At 38.7% G+C, this 16,489-nt stretch overlaps 1 protein-coding gene across 4 annotated transcripts; it reads left to right on the top strand.

Annotated features, from left to right (window-relative positions):
• Window positions 1–2,703: 2,703 nt before the first annotated feature.
• Window positions 2,704–16,206, top strand: LOC145489044 (bifunctional apoptosis regulator-like). 4 transcript variants are annotated; one of them, XM_081467938.1, is made up of 7 exons: window positions 2,704–7,715; window positions 7,785–8,009; window positions 9,814–10,024; window positions 12,173–12,481; window positions 13,946–14,101; window positions 14,781–14,977; window positions 15,599–16,206. In XM_081467938.1, the coding sequence occupies exons 2-7, from the start codon at window positions 7,801–7,803 to the stop codon at window positions 15,861–15,863; spliced, it is 1,347 nt and encodes a 448-aa protein (XP_081324064.1). In that variant the 5' UTR covers window positions 2,704–7,715; window positions 7,785–7,800; the 3' UTR covers window positions 15,864–16,206. The 4 variants fall into 4 exon arrangements, with proteins under 4 accessions (XP_081324064.1, XP_081324067.1, XP_081324066.1 ...); XM_081467941.1 differs by having other exon boundaries at window positions 2,705–4,058; window positions 7,591–8,009; XM_081467940.1 differs by having other exon boundaries at window positions 2,705–4,058; window positions 7,583–8,009.
• The last annotated feature ends 283 nt before the right edge of the window (window positions 16,207–16,489 follow it).

Genomic DNA, 16,489 nt, shown 5'->3' with positions numbered 1-16,489 from the left:
AACAAACCAGACAAAATCAAACTTTTTTTTTTTTTTTTTTTTTTTTGCAATTCAATTTTATTTACAGGATTTACACTCACACTACTTACAGCACCTCCGTTTATACTTACAAATATGCTTACGCTATACTTACTTAAAAAAAAAAAAAAAAATCAAACGTGCAGGTCTTTACCAAGACCACGACAAAGGTGGATTACGTATGTTGGATGTTGAAACAATATAATGATAAAATCATTATGTTTGGCTTGGATCCCAAGGCTTCTAAAGGGCGGGCTCCACAACTGGAGGACGGTACTGGATCACTGTTTTAGAAGTCGGGGAGGTCTAAGATTTCTCCTTAATTGCAATTATTGTGTCAGGTTTTTAGATGATCTTCCAAACTTTTACAAAGATGCGTTAAAAGCCTTTAGCGAGCTTATAAATCTCTATTCCGAGGATAGCCCCCGCGATACCGTTCTTTTCAACAATAAAGAAATCCTAATTGGTGGCAAACCTTTCTTTAACAAGGAGTGGTTCTCCAAAGGCATATGCGAAATCCAGGATCTCTTAGATGATAATGGCCGTTTCCTATCTTTTAGTGACTTTCAAGTGAAATATCGATTAACTAGAACCAACTTTCTCCAGTTTTACCAGGTTATTGACGCTATCCCAAAATATCTTTTACTGAAGTCACGAACTTTGGAGTCGTCGGTGTTGACCAATTTCGATGATCCATCGTCCTTTCTTTTAGGAAATGGGGTAGAAATTAACCTCTTGAACGCAAAATCAAAAGACTTTCATTGGCTTCTTATTAACAAGACGTACACTGCTAAACAAACTGGTCCGAAAAGATGGGATTCCACGGTAACTTTAAAAGAGGAAGACTGGAATAATTTTTTCAAATCAATTCGAATCATTTGTAAGGAAAACAGATTAAAAGAATTCCATTTCAAATTTATTCACAGAATTATTATAACAAAGAAAGAACTCCTTAGATTTGGGATCAAAACTAACAGTGATTGTCTCTACTGTGGAGAACAAGACTCTATTGACCACACCTTTCATGAAAGTCAATTTACCGGAAACTACATTAAAAGCTGTTTGAATTGGTTTAATGATGTCAACAATACTCACTTCAATCCAACTACTGTAGAACTTTTATTTGGTACTCACAACAAAAATCTACTGTTGACAAGCTGTTTAATTATACTGTCTTGTTCATACGTCGTTATATATACACTAGAAAATTAAATGAGGATGCGTTACTCCTTCCGGACTTCATTAACAAAATCAGGTATAGATACAGTCTAGAAAAATTTCCTCCTGAGTAAAAAAACAATGCCTCTCCTCTTAAATATCAAAACGTCCGAAATTTTCCTTGCAACTGTTATTTCTTTAATTTGTCTCGTTTGTAATTGCTAAAAAATGTAAAAAAATATGTTAATATCTTAAAAGTTATACCGTAGTGAGATTAAGTTTAGATATCAGAACTAATTTGTTTAATTTAGTGATTGTAAAAAGAGTGACGATTAATAATTGCATGTGTGTAAGTAAATGTACTGTAATTACTGTAAGGTGTAAGTACTCGTGTTGTAGTCAATGTTTCTATTGTAAGTATTCTAAGATTTTTGTGTTGCAATAACAATAAAAAATGTTCTTTATTTAAAAAAAAATTATTTCGGCCAGGAAGCTCGAACGTGAGCGATCAAAAAGTTTTGCTGTGTCCATTTCACTGCAAACCAAGGCCATCAGGAGTTAGTTTAGAGTCCCCAGCACTGGAAAATATCCCCCAAGTCCCGGAAATCGACCCGAAGTTGGTCAAAATCACGATGGGGCTAAATTTCGGCCCAGAAGCTCGAAACCGACAGTTCAAAAAGTTTTGCTGTGTTCATTTCACTGCAAACCAAGGCCATCAGGAGTTAGCTTAGAGTCCCCGGGACTGGAAATTATCCCCCAAGTTCCGGGAAATCGAGCCCAAGTTGGTCAAAATCACGATGCGCGCAAGGCGGTCTCGGCAACTCTATGAGTCTTAAAGTAAAGTGAGCCTATATTTCGGCCTAGAAGCTCGACACCGAGCGTTCAAAAAGTTTTCCTGTGTCCATTTCACTGCAAACCAAGGCCATCAGAAGTTAGTTTAGAGTCCTTGGGACTGGAAAATATTCCCCAAGTTCCGGGAAATCGAGCGGAAGTTGGTCAAAATCACGATGCGCCCAGGGTGGTCTCGGCTACTCTATAAGTCTTAAAGTGAAGTGGGGCTATATTTTGGCCTAGAAGCTCTAAAGTGAGCGTTCAAAAAGTTTTGCTGTCTTCATTTCACTGCAAACCAACGCCATCAAGAGTTAGTTTAGAGTCCCCGGGCCTGGAAAATATCCACCAAGTTCCGGGAAATCCAGCCAAAGTTGCTCAAAATCACGATGCGCGCAAGGCGGTCTCGGCTACACTTTCAGTCTTAAAATGAAGTGGGGCTATATTTCGGCCTAGAAGCTGGAAACCGAGCGTGCGAGCGTTTTACCTGTGTCTATTTCTCTGCAAACCAAGTCCTTCAGGAGTTAGTTTAGAGTCCCCGGGCATGGAAAATATCCCTCAAGCTCCGGGAAATCCAGCCAAAGTTGCTCAAAATCACGATGCGCGCAAGGCGGTCTGGGCTACACTTTCAGTCTTAAAATGAAGTGGGGCTATATTTCGGCCTAGAAGCTGGAAACCGAGCGTGCGAACGTTTTACCTGTGTCTATTTCTCTGCAAACCAAGGCCTTCAGGAGTTAGTTTAGAGTCCCCGGGCATGGAAAATATCCCTCAAGCTCCGGGAAATCCAGCCAAAGTTGCTCAAAATCACGATGCGCGCAAGGCGGTCTCGGCTACTCTTTCAGTCTTAAAATGAGGTGGTGCTATATTTCGGCCTAGAAGCTGGAAACCGTGCGTGCGATCGTTTTACCTGTGTCCATTTCTCTGCAAACCAAGGCCTTCAGGAGTTAGTTTAGAGTCCCCGGGCCTGGAAAATATCCCCCAAGTTCCGGGAAATCCAGCCAAAGTTGCTCAAAATCACGATGCGCGCAAGGCGGTCTCGGCTACTCTTTCAGTCTTAAAATGAAGTGGGGCTTTATTTCGGCCTAGAAGCTGCAAACCGAGCGTGCGATCGTTTTACCTGTGTCTATTTCTCTGCAAACCAAGGCGATCAGGAGTTAGTTTAGAGTCCCCGGGCCTGGAAAATATCCTCCAAGTTCCGGCAAATCCAGCCAAAGTTGCTCAAAATCACGATGCGCGCAAGGCGGTTTCGGCTACTCTTTCAGTCTTAAAATGAGGTGGGGCTATATTTCGGCCTAGAAGTTGGAAACTGAGCGTGCGATCGTTTTACCTGTATCCATTTCTCTTCAAACCAAGGCCATCAGGAGTTAGTTTAGAGTCCCCGGGCCTGGAAAATATCCCTCAAGTTCCGGGAAATCCAGCCAAAGTTGCTCAAAATCACGATGCGCGCAAGGCGCGCGTAAGGGCAGAGTTGCTGTATTTAACCGCAGCTTATGAATTATTCATGATACGGCGCCAACTTTTCGACATGGAGTTCCCTTGAGAGACGTTGCAAAGAATTTTATAAGTCCTAGGGCACGTTGCTTGTCGCCAAGTGACGCCCGTTAGATCTCATCTGGGCACTTCAGGACTCACGCTGGCCCAGTTCGCGACAAGAAAGCTGCCTGGGACTTTCCGCCTGGATCCATCCGCCTTGCACTGGCGACCTTCACGTCCAGCACCTAGGCAGAGCAGCCCTCAGTTCGTCGAGGGATGCTGCTGACTTGCGGGCATCCGAACTTCACGATGTTCTTCAACCACCAGGCGGCTGCAAACAGCGTTAGAACTACCAGCCAATATTTCAATATTTGCGCCCGCCATCTTGCTTTTTCGCGCCAGTCCTTCTCGATCTTTCGAAAATCGACGTCACAACATGGCCGACAACTCCTGCACGGCTGTCAAAGCCAGCTTCTAACACTTTTGGACTAGTTCAAGAGAGGCTGACTGAACGTGAATGGCAAGATTTGCTGCAGGGGAAAAGCTAACAAAGTCCTTTTTCCTGAAATTCGGCCGAAAAGGTGGGTTTAGAAAAGCTTTATTTGCAATATTTTACTTGAATAACGTAAGGGTTAACTTGCAAACCAACTCAAACGAGGGAAGGGCTTCTTATGTCGTATTTTGGTTAAGGGTGAACTTTGGGCTAAGTTTTCTTTTCAAAGAGAAGGAGGTTCCTTTCTGTGGGCTAGTCAAAACTCTGAAACTTATCACATTTGTGCAAGTAGAGCATAGCGTAAACAACTCTGTGGCGCACAGATGAATGAAGTAGGATTTTGGTTTCGTATACTAACAGGAGGGGGGTGAATAGGGGTCTGCAAATCCGCCGATCCGTGCCTTTTTTACCCCAAATCCGTCGATCCGCCAATATTTTTCTTCAAGTCCGAAACCACAAATTACATCCGGAAAGGTAAATGTGAATGCCATTGTCACTAGTAATGTCGTACAAATAGAAGGCAACATGCGTGATGACTATAACACAGTACAATCCCAATAACAGTCTCACACCTGAGTTTAAATGAGCTTTCTTTGACAAAAGAAATAATTTGGTAAACTCGTTAACATACCAACCAAGGCTGAAGAAAGATCTATGATCCAAATTTCGTTCAGAACCCGAGATCTGAACATCAAGACAGGCACAAATCCGGAATCCGCCTAAAAATTCACAGCTGATCCATGATCCAGAGTGTTTTCAAAATCCACGAATCTGCTCGATTTACGGCAAAAATCCACAACCCCTACGCTTTTTAAGGTATCACTAAGGGGAAAATTTGCCATTTTGCATAATTTTACTTTTTTAAGCTGTTGGATAAATCTTCAGGTAATCTTTAAAATAATAAAAAAGATCCACAAAAAAATATTATATCTGCTGCTAGTTATTGAGCGAGAAAGATTTTTTGCATATTAATTACTTAATGGAGAGTTGACAAGTTCTGTCAAATGAATTAATTATCGAGGCAAGAAGTTACATGACATCAAGATCATGCTGAGTTGACCCGCGATTTGTGCACCATAATCAGTACCGGATGTCTTCCAAGAAGAAAAAGCGATCTTGCCTGTTTTCATCGGCTAAAGGAAGGCCAAAGAAGGCAAAAAACACTTTCGACAAAGAGTGGGCTGCTAAATTAGCAGAAAGCAACAAAGGGTCATTTTATAACCAAGAAAAATTGCTGGATGAACTCGACAATGATTGCGATCACGCAGCCAGCGAGCAAGCCGAAATGAGCGCAAGCCGCACTAAAATACTGTTGCAAGAAACTGTTGAAGCAGAGGAGATTGATGAAGAGAAGTGGACAAAGTTTATTCACTGGTGAATAATTTACCACATGCCGTCCCGGGAAATTTGTACGTCTTCCATGTTTACTATCACAGTCCTATTGCTATACAGAAAGTTGATTCCTCTGTGGTATCTCCCTTGTTGTCATAATCTCATAACACTTGGATGCCGGCGAATTTTATTTTTTCTCTGTTTCTTGAAAGTAAAAAATAGGCGAGTTGTACGTGCATTTTGAGTTCCAGGTCGGCAGCCCTTGGACCAAATTGGCTGAAATTCGGAGAGACTGCCGACAAAACCGTGTCTGCGAATTCTGATTATTCTTTTCTTTAAAAAGTTATGCCTTTTATTTGCAGGCAATCCTATTTTTTTTCCTTTTCTAACTTTATCCTCTTGTAAAATAATAACACACGCATGTGCCAAATATCTGAGACACGGTTTTTGAGGTCAATGTGTGAAGAAACGGATGCCATGTGAATAGTTTTCTCTGACCTAAATTTAACAGGTGTATACCTTGATTTATGGGTTCGTGAAGCGTTGTAAACATATTCACATTTTCGAAATATGGCCAAGTTTTACCGTTTTAAACAGGTCGGGTCATAGTCTGTAGTTATTAAGCTTCCAATAAATATAGGGTTTCTATGGGTTTTTGTTAAAACCACGAACACTAGAGCAGACTGCGCGCCGATGATCAAATGGGTTTTACTGATACCTTAAGGCCAAATCTGTCGATCCGAAAATCTATTCACCCCCCTCTAACAGACTAATAGATCAAACCAGTATCATACTATGGAAGTCTTCACTTCGTCTTCGTGGAGGTCTGCCATAAACTGTTTCCTAACATTCATAAAAGTATGATTAAAAGTTGCATGAGAAATCTTGGTCTTAAGCTGTTGAAGGCGCCTCAAGAAATTCAGGACAAGTTTAGAACTGCCAGACCTTACTTGGCCTATTACAACATCCTCTCGCTGATTTCTGAGTGAGACGTTGTCATTCTTGAGGCCTACCAGGATTCACGCGAAGAAAGGAAAGAAAATCCTAAAAAAACTGTATGGACCTTTCTTAAGTAATGCTAATGTTATCAATACTAACTACATACACGTGGGAGAACAAAATGATAGCTTCCAGTCTGGAGGGGACATTTTTTCAAGGGATACCGTGTAAATCTTCAAATTAGCACCTGGGACGCTTATTTCAAATTTAGGAGAAGACGGGGGACGCTTATTCAAGAGGGCGCTTATTTAATTTTTCCCAAATCATGGCCTGACATGATCATTTTTTAATACGTCATCTACGCGTTAATAACAACATACCAGTGTTTAGCGACATAAAAAGCTGATCCTAAAGTTTAAATTGCAGTGCCATTAGTACTTAACGTGTTCAACGTGTTCACTTAACGTGTCCACAAACTGAAACAATGTGCAAATCTAATATGACATGACAAAAACTCTACATCTACATCAAGGAAAGGATTTTTCATCACAGATTTTCTTAGAATTGGCCTTTTCATACAGAAAGCAAACACATTCATAAAGATCTTCATAAAACTACATGGTAAATGGTAACATAAAAACCATTTTTGACTTATTTTTAATGACAAAATCGTTGCAACAGTGCTTTTTGCGTCTCCGACAGCCTTCCTCTGGTTCAACTAAAATACAATCTAAATACCTTTTGCTCACAACCAGAAACTACTGTAATCATGTGTTGATTAGGCTTGCCACTTCCATTTTATAACATAAAATGTAGGGGTAACCGTGGGTATTTTGGAGTTATTGATCTTTTTTTCAAAATGTTTATGCTGCTGTTTCATTTTTTCCTGTCACCTTCCCAGTAAGTAAAACATTTGCGTATCTCGCACTTGTTTTGCGCTTCCACTACGCCATCTGCAGGTACATGTGTACAGTTGGATTTCAGTATAACTTTCATCAGATAACCGCTAGTTTTTCAGCTGGAGGACGTTAACAGTTAGTGGTTAGCGATATGCTGCTATTCTGGTGTTCCTGGTTTAAGTACAGGTTCATTAAACTTGATTTGGTCACAGTAGAAAAGTTTTGCTTTCATTTTAGTCATGTACCTGGTAGCGTAGTTGACTGCATCAATGTCAACCCCAGCATGCATGTGCCACTTAAACCATGCCTTACGTGATGCATAGAATGCGTGCGCACTAACAAAAGTAAACACTGTCCTTAAGTACTAATTTCTTAGTAGAAAATCTCTTGAATGCTTCTTCGGGAGGTTTAGCCATAGAAAGGCCATTGACTGGGTTTTCAGAATCGCAGGAACAAGAAGTCGATGAGCAGATTTCATTGGACTCGGGCAGTGAGATTAGTGTGATCAACTTGTCATGGTCTGTGGAAAGACTGGAAAGTGTATCCTTCTCCCAGTCATTGTCATTTGATTAAAGGTAAGCTTGTGCTATTTTTAATAATGTTTAAGATGTGGAATACATGTAGTTTTCTTATCACCTTCCCAGATAATTGGTAAAGATTATGGCATACAAGGAAGATGACACTCTCTCAGAGCAAGACTTACAGTGTGGTTGCTGCTTTGAGTTGATGGTAGAACCCACCACACTCACCTGCGGACATAGCTTTTGTCGTTTCTGTCTAGCTCAGTGGTGGCATGCGTCAAGTCATTGCACATGTCCAGAATGTCGACAGCCTTGGTCAGGCTTTCCAAAAGTTAACATTGTTTTAAGGTGAGGATGGACAACATATCATTTTGCCTTATACTGTAAAAACCTGCATGTAAGAACCTACATCTTTTGAAGTCTGGCAATTCTGGGGTAGCTATTGGCAATTTACGTTAGGTAGGTGCTTATTAGGTTCTTAATTTCTGTGAAGGAAATATGGTTGTTGATCCCCAGAAAAATAAATAAACTTGGGTCTGGTCCTTGACCCTTTCGTACTTGATCTTGCTCCCAAAAAGCCATATTTTTTATGGTCAAATGGTTTTTTGGCATGCAATGTTGCTAAATTGCATTAAATTTGTTAGGAATGCAATATTTTACATTTGATCTAGATTTTCGACTACTTTCTATAGTCCAATGAGTGATGCTTTACTTTAGCGCATGCACATAAGCCAAAATTTGGACTTTTTTTTGGCTGAAAATGCGTTGCATTTTTTGTCCTGCCTCCTTTTCCTTTCCTTTTTCTCTCTCTTTCTTTTCTCACTATCATCTACTCTTTTCTTCCTTTCTATCAGCTGCAAAAGTTTTGGTACTTACCATTCAAAAGACCAGCAAATGAGACATTGATCAATAACGTTATGGGGGTAATGGCCAATTTTACCAGCAATTTTGCCGCATTTAGTGGATTTTCAAAATGGACACACATATGGAAAGCTCTGTCTCTCCTGAGTTAGTTGTTTATCAGAACAATCTGCTGATGTAGGAATCAATGACGTCACAATTAGTTCTTTGTCTACCCCTCCAAATGTTGTCTGGGGACAACACTAGGTGCCAAAGGTTTAAATATGCAGTGTTATTCAAAACTGTACTATGATAAGCCCAACAGAACTGATTACAGAATACGTAGTGGAACCTCGATATAATGAAGGTGCTAAGGGACTGACAAAATACATTTGCTATAACAAGGTTTCATTGTATCAAGGTTCTTTTCCATACATTTTACTATTGCTGGGGCAAAGAATGTTTTTTATACCGACGACTTTTGTTATACAGAGGTTTGTGAAATCAAGGACCCACTGTATATATAGTGTTGCCTCTAAAACAAGAGTTCATAATTTAACTGTAACCAGCATATTATAACCTGCTTGATCTTCCTTAGCTAAACAGGTTCTTAATATATTTTTGGGTTTTATTGCATTATTATTGTACATGTAGTCACATTGCACAACAGCAGCAAGTATACATTTGTAAATCATTTCGTGGTCATCCAGGTATTTTAGGTGAAGGCAGCAGTCAAACAGATATAGATAGATAGATAATCTTTATTTAATTACAGTAAAATTTGTCAGCAAGAACAATTTATGAATAAGTAAAAACTAATATAAATTAACCTAAAACTTCAAATAGCTATTGAGGTAATCTCAGATAGTGCAAAGTGTAATTGATACATGTAGCTCTGGCACATAGTCACAAAGGTACTCACCCCTGCTCAGTTCACTTCTGATTTGTATTTACCTTGGTAGCCTGCTAGGGCATTTCTCCTTACAGAATACATGTATGAACGGACACAAACCTTGATATGACATAATCTTAGCAGTGTGTATGTTCCAGTGCAGAATTAACCACTGGGGAGATAAGTTTGGCATTTGGTCGTGCAATGGAAGTTCATCTGTCATGCCAATTGCAGAGCGGTGTTCCCCCCTTTATGCCATATAATGTGTGTTTATTGCTTGTGACTGTTGGGGTATTTAAAGCATTACTCCCTAGGAACTGCAACATTAACTTGTGATGTCATGTCCCTCGAATAAACATTCCCAGTGTCTTAATTTTTTTTCCCCAGTTTTAACATATTTAATGTTCTCTTCTTATATAGAAAGACCATCAAAATATTGTTTCCAAAGGAAGTAGCGGAACGACAACTTTACCAAGAGACATTACCGAATTACAGATCAGTTATGTCCAAGTTTGATGCACTGCATATTAAACCTACTCAGAGATCTCTGAGCAGTCATGGAGTGCAACATGTGCGCTTTGGCTTTTCAAAAATCATATTTATTGTGCTGTCTATTCTGGGGATTGCCATGGTGAGTGCAAAAATCAGATTTGTTGTGAGCTCATTAAATTTTGTTTGTAAATGGTTCTTTTCATACATTGATGCATCAAACCATAATGAATTAAAAGTCTACAAAGTTTTCACATCGTTTTGACAACTTTCCGATGGGGGCTCCAATAATTGATTTGATCAGTCTGTTACATGTAAGTGGGAGAGTGGAATGTTGTCTTATCAACTCACTTTTGTTAGATTTTAATTGTTGTGAGGAAATCAAATGGGACCATTCAGGTTACAGTTGTCTAAAACCTGTCAACATAGTTGAGTCAGATTCACAGTTAACTGTAAATTTAAGGCTGGTGTATACAGTAAATAATTCTGTTCTGAAACTGTTCAAAATATAGAGGATAATATGTGGCCGTGTGGAGATACGAAATTTATCTTCGAGTGTTAAAAGATATTTCACTTGTTCACTGAGCTCACTCTTGAAATATTTTCAACACGAGAAGAGAAATTTTGTATCTCCAAGCAACCATATAATTTTTGTTATTATATAAATTCTCACAATACATAATGACCTTTTTGGTTATTTTCCGAAGATTTCCGACAACTTTCTGAAGATTTCTGAAGATTTTCCAAAATTTGTCTGAGTTCCAGATGGACGGTTCCAAAAATTTTCTGAAGATTTCCAAAGTTTTCCAAAGATAACCAAAGACAGCCGAAGACTTCCAAAGAAGATCCAAAGATGTTTCAGTCATACACCAACAAATATAAGTGCAGTAAAAGGGACAAAAATGTTATAAAATGATAGAGATATCTTCACATGTGGGATATCGTTTTTATCAATTTGTTACCACTCAGTATACCACTAACTTTTATATAATAAATTGAGGATATTACACAGCGGCACAAAGATATTGAACAATTTATTTTAGTCTATCCACTCAGAAATAAAATCTTAAAGCCAGAAGGTAATTTTCTGTACACTGGCTGTTTGCACAAACAATCATGAAAAGGCAGGAAATGGCATCATCAGTGTCCTCTTTGGTGAGGATATGGAAAATATGCCACTCAGGTCCCTGGTGTAGTTTCATATTAATTTTATGAGACAGTGGTGTATTTTCCAGTGAAACACTCATGTCTATATAATTATACAAAGTACATGTACTGTGTGTCTCAGGGCTGTCATTAAGGTGGCTCCCTAGAGTATTTATGAACACCCTCCCCATAGAGCACGAGTTAGAAAAGGAATTTAGTTAATTTCTCTTAAAGTTTACCCTGTAGAGATTTACCAGTATGGGTACTGTTAGAATAAGGCTTATTTTTGGTTGTCAATTTTTGGATTAAGATTGTTACCATGGCAACATCTCATCTGATGACAGGCAGATATATTCCTCATTTCTGCGTAAACTCATTCTTATTTATACTTTCCTTTGTTGAAATTTTTTCATACTTTGCCACATCATGGAAATGATATTGCCTGACATTTTGAATTGGTAAAAAGTCAAGGTTGTTCAGACGGTTTTTCCAATATTCTGTAATTTGTCATTCTTCTAAATATATTAGATTAGCTCTGACAGATTTTAACAAAAATAGGGTATTTTATAGGAATTGTATGTGGTTACATCTGGGCCAAATTTTAAAAAAAATCACCCAAGGAAACGTGAAAATTCACTGTCAGTCTTGCTTTTTGTGCTCATGTTGATGTCACAAAAATCGAAAAACACTTACATTTTCCTTTGAGCATGTGCAGATTACTTGAGCTTTCGTCCTATGCGCACGTGTAATCATAAAACTATAGGGAGCCACCTTAAGGGCTGTAATCTGTACTGTGCTAGCACCTGTTATGGCTGATTTTGCCTGATATTCTCAAACAGTTCAAACATTGAAGTGATACAACTTACAGTCCTTGTGAGAGTATTTCCAAATGCAGAAGAAAAATTACACGACTTTGTGATTCTTTGCAAAATGTTCTGAAAGAATAATTAATTCATAACAATCTTATGTGATCTTGTGGGGCTGTAAGAAAATTCTTGGCTGTCTTTCACTATGCATGGACAATGCTTTGTTTGAGTTGGTGGATCACAAACCTCTGTTACAGATTTGCCCATTTTCTGTTTGTATTTGTTTAAAGTAAGAAACAGCTATTATTCACTTACCGGTATTCTATTATGATTCATAGTTTACATTTCAAGTTTTGAGTCTGTTCATGGGCCAGAAAGATCCACTTGTCAAAAAATCAGTGCTTAGATGGAGTACGCAGGATGTAGTCAAATGGTTAGGAAGTCTGGGTGATTGGGCTCAGGAATATGATGAAAGATTCCAAGCAGCAGGAATTGATGGTAACCTTTTGCTGTCGCTCTCAGAGTATGACTTAGAAATTCCTCCTCTCAGTATTGCAGTTTCCTATCACAGGCGTACGCTAATCAAGGAGCTTGAAACATTAAAAACTCTGGGTATCAAACCTCCAGCAGACCTCTGGGAGTATAAGGTATGGTGTACATACTATATCAGTCTTTAAACTTTGAGCTTAGAATTATAATTATATTGAGTGATTACACATGACTTCATGGTAGCCAAATTAGTGTCCCAAAACAGTGAAAAATGGTGGCCCTGTTGTTGTCCCAAACCAATCCTGTTGGAGTTGAACTCTTTCCTTATGTCATTTGCTCGAATAAATTTGCAAGACTGCTGGTTACAAAAGTGGAAACCCTTTATAGATGAGAAAGTGTCCACTTGGAGAAGTGTATGCTTAGTGTCTGTCTGCAGCTGGCATCATTACCTTTGTGGTGTGGCATTCTAGAAAACTGTTGGACCCTGAGATATGTGATATAGTTGACTTTTCAGCCACAATTATATTGAGGGAACAGCAACTAATTGCCAGTCATAAGAGACTACTTACTTGTAAGAACTTGAAGGAACAGTTGACCCTGTTGGCGCCCTTTGAAGTAGTCTGCGAACAGGCTCATGTTGGACCACAAACGCGTGTGGCATAGCTGCGAGATGAGACAGTGAGCCTGCTCTGATCTGTGCAAATTTTTCATTTTCACTCCAGAAACCACAGAAAAAATAAGCCAATTAATTTTCAGAGGAAGAATGAACTTTGGCGGTGCAGATTTCTCGGGAAATATTTGTAAATCTTTTTCATAACAACATGCAGGCACAATATCTGTGGTTGATAAAGTTTTGCCAAAGAAAAACCGTCAAATTTTATGTCTAGCAAGGACGCACACTTGATTCCAGGTGATCTTGCTTTGGCGTTCTGATCTTTGATAATGCTGGTACTGGGCAAACGCCTTTGTGTTGTTTCATTGCCCGCTTGCAATCACATACGTTTGTAAATTTAACTCTTCCCACATGCAGTCAGTAGTATTTCTAGATTCATTAACATACTTTCAACTGCTATTTCCTGCTCTCTCTTTAGTTTGAAATTTAGCCAGAAATAGACTGTATGCACACTCAACCCTTCCTCTGACTCCAAATGTGGATTGTGAGAATGTGCGGTAAATTACCGACTCCATGGGGATCTAATCACTCCTCATCAAACATTGTAGAGTGGAAGTTTTCTCCCCTTTCCCACTTTTCAAGCAATGGTATTTCAGAAGCAGAAATGAAAAAAATTATAGAGATCAAGGTAGGCTCACTTTCTTGGCACCTCTTTACCAGACCCCTTCCTGCCGGATCGCATTGCTCTTCACCGCTTGCCTGCATGACTCAAAGGTGAACCTGCTCACAGGCTACCTTTGCAGACAAACCATACTTTTTTAACCTCCCATAAGTGGGCACTATTTCATGTCCCAATGGTGTCCTGTTTATGGAATGTTCAACTGAGTTAGGTTTGAAATTACCTTTTTGTTGCAACTCATGGCTTAATCTAGTTTTTTTGTTACATGTGTATCAGGCATTTAATAGAAAGCATGTCATTTCCTTTGTTTGCTTGTGTTTTTTATTTTAGGCTGCTTATCCTGTCCGTGCAATGCTTCTGTTGTGGGGCTTACGCGAGTTTCCAAGGTTAACAGTTCTCTTCACATTCTTTGTTTATCACCAAGAGGTTTTTGTGCCTCTTTTACGCCACACAAGTGAAACTGAAATTGAAGAAAGTCTAAATGAGGTGAGAACGAGAACAGTGAATAAATATCAATATGGACTAATGTTCTCACCTAAAAAAGCATACCAAAGTTCTATAGCTGCCATTTTTTTTACATCAACTACAGCAGAGTATTGGTAGGTACATCTATAGCTGTTTCAAATTTGAGTCATTTACACTGTTTTTAAATTTAATATTTATTTTTAGTGAAATAGCAGCAGCTAAATCAGCAATGTTTTAGTTTATGCATAAATTTTCAATTAGAATAAAGACTGACACAAGATGGTGCCTAAAGTTTCTCAAATAAGTCTTTCTCTTCTTTACCACGCTGTGTATTAACAAGTGCTGACCATTTAGCAAAAAAATCCGGAAATTTCTGTTGGAAGTCAAAAGGAACAGTAATTTTTTGGAAAATTTGTTCAGAAACTGTAGACTACCTCCAGAGGTAGTCCTCTTTTTCTGTTCGGAACAGAATGGTGAAAATTCCCTTACTATTTGCTAAACTTTCCAGTTTCTAGTCTCTCATCAGCTGAAAAATGGAAAGTCGAGTTGCAAATGGTAAACGCCATTTTGTATGGCCAGTTTCCTGATTTTGGAAAAATCTTTACCATTATTCAACGGTCGTCCCAACCAGTTTACTCTGACAAATGGTAAGCACCCAACACGTTTTATTTTATACTAATAACTGCATCATCTCTGATAGGGGATCCTTCCTTCAGAGGAGTATTTGCGATTTGTTCTACGCCTCCTTTTGGTGCCATATTACCTGATTGGAAAGTTTACAATAAAGTGGCTGTTTCTCAATTCCTGGGTCGGATGTGTTGTTCTAATCTACTGCATCCTTATGAGCCTGGTTGAGTGGTCCAAGCTAAAGTGGCTTTTATTGATGGGAGGTTGGAGGTGAGTTTGAATGTCTTCAGCAATAACAATTCCCCTTTGACAGGAAATGTGGAGGTCTAATGGCTTAAGTGCACTGGACATTAAATTAGATTGGTTCAGCTTCAAGCCCAGACATGTGTTCTTGAGCAAGGAACTTCAATCTTGGGGTGCCTCCCCTCTCCCAAGCATATAAATGGCTACTGGCAAAATAGATGCTATGGGGTGAGGCTGGGAGGAAATTTTCTCAGATAATTATAGCTTCTTTCAGAGAAACATTGAAGCCTTGTGGGGCCATATTTTTGTCTGGAATATTCTCCCATGGAAATGCTAAAAGTGAAAAATATTATTGATAGCAAACTATGAATGTCACTGTTTGACAGATACATGATTGTATAATTGTCAAGGTTGCACCTGTGAATTGAAAAAGGTCTGTGGTGTGGATTTAAGCAGCACTGTACATGACCACTTAACTGCCCAAACATGATCTTAAGTGAAATCTAACATGATTTGTAAGAGATGTTTTTACAAATACGTTGAAGTCAGAATTTCAAATCTGTTTTTAATTGTACACTACTGAGTATTACATGGAAGTTCGTGCGCTATAAATTTTAATTATTATCATTATTATGATTATTTACACAGGCAACTGCCAACATTGTTTGCCGAGATAGCAACAACTGCTCTAATGAATGGTTTATTGCAGCTTTTCCTTTGGCAATTTTTACCCTCTTTTATTTGCAACATTGCATTTTACTGGATGTTATTTTTGGCACCATACTCTGCCTGGCATTGCTTTAAAGCTCAACTCTCTGAAGGAGAACATGACAATAATCCAGCAAGAAACTTTCTTTTGTGGCTTTGGAGGAAGGCCAAGATGAAGATTCAACACTTACGCACACAAAGATGATTTTAATTCTCACACTTGCTTGATGTGTTTTTGACTTTTTAGTTTAGAGGTTAGCCTTTGTAATGTTCCAATAAGTTTAGAGTCTTGGTGTTAATCCATTTGTTTCTGTTTTTCAAGAAATATCCAGGCATTATATTTACTGTGCAAAACTGCATATTAAGGAAGGTCATTCTTCCAGTAGGAAAAGAACCTGAGCATGAGAGACCATAACAGACTAATGCAGCAAGTGAGGCTTGATTCAATCTGACATGTCTTACAATTTCATATAAAATTTACCACTAATTATTTGAAGGAAGGTGTGAGTTTATTCTTTTCATAATAATTAAAATTATTTTTAGCACTAGTGTGTTACGAACAAATTAAATTCCACTAAACTTTATTAAAATTTATTAAATTATGCTGGTATTGGACTAGAACTAGCTTGTAACTGAGGCTAATGCAGGGAGTCTATTCAAATGCAAATGACATATATCTCTTTTTAATGATATTCTCCCACAGTGCTGGAAAGAAGAGTCGGTCATCAAACACTGTCTGATCAAATTTGGAATATGTGTGGCCAATTTCACATCATGATCAGACATGATGTCCGAACATATTCACCAACACATTTTGACTTCTTCCTTTGA

The sequence above is a fragment of the Orbicella franksi genome, chromosome 6, assembly GCF_964199315.1.
Source record: "Orbicella franksi chromosome 6, jaOrbFran1.1, whole genome shotgun sequence".
NCBI lineage: Eukaryota > Metazoa > Cnidaria > Anthozoa > Scleractinia > Merulinidae > Orbicella > Orbicella franksi.
Note: the sequence above shows the minus strand (reverse complement) of the source record. Positions and strands in the feature narration are given on the sequence as shown.

What these genes read in the sequence shown, in the direction of transcription:
- LOC145489044 (XM_081467938.1), top strand. Translation starts at nt 7,801, where the DNA reads ATGGCATACAAGGAAGATGACACTCTCTCAGAGCAAGACTTACAGTGT. An exon ending in TTGAAGAAAGTCTAAATGAG is followed by an intron (nt 14,102 to 14,780) that starts GTGAGAACGAGA and finishes CATCTCTGATAG; the next exon opens with GGGATCCTTCCTTCAGAGGA. An exon ending in TTATTGATGGGAGGTTGGAG is followed by an intron (nt 14,978 to 15,598) that starts GTGAGTTTGAAT and finishes TTATTTACACAG; the next exon opens with GCAACTGCCAACATTGTTTG.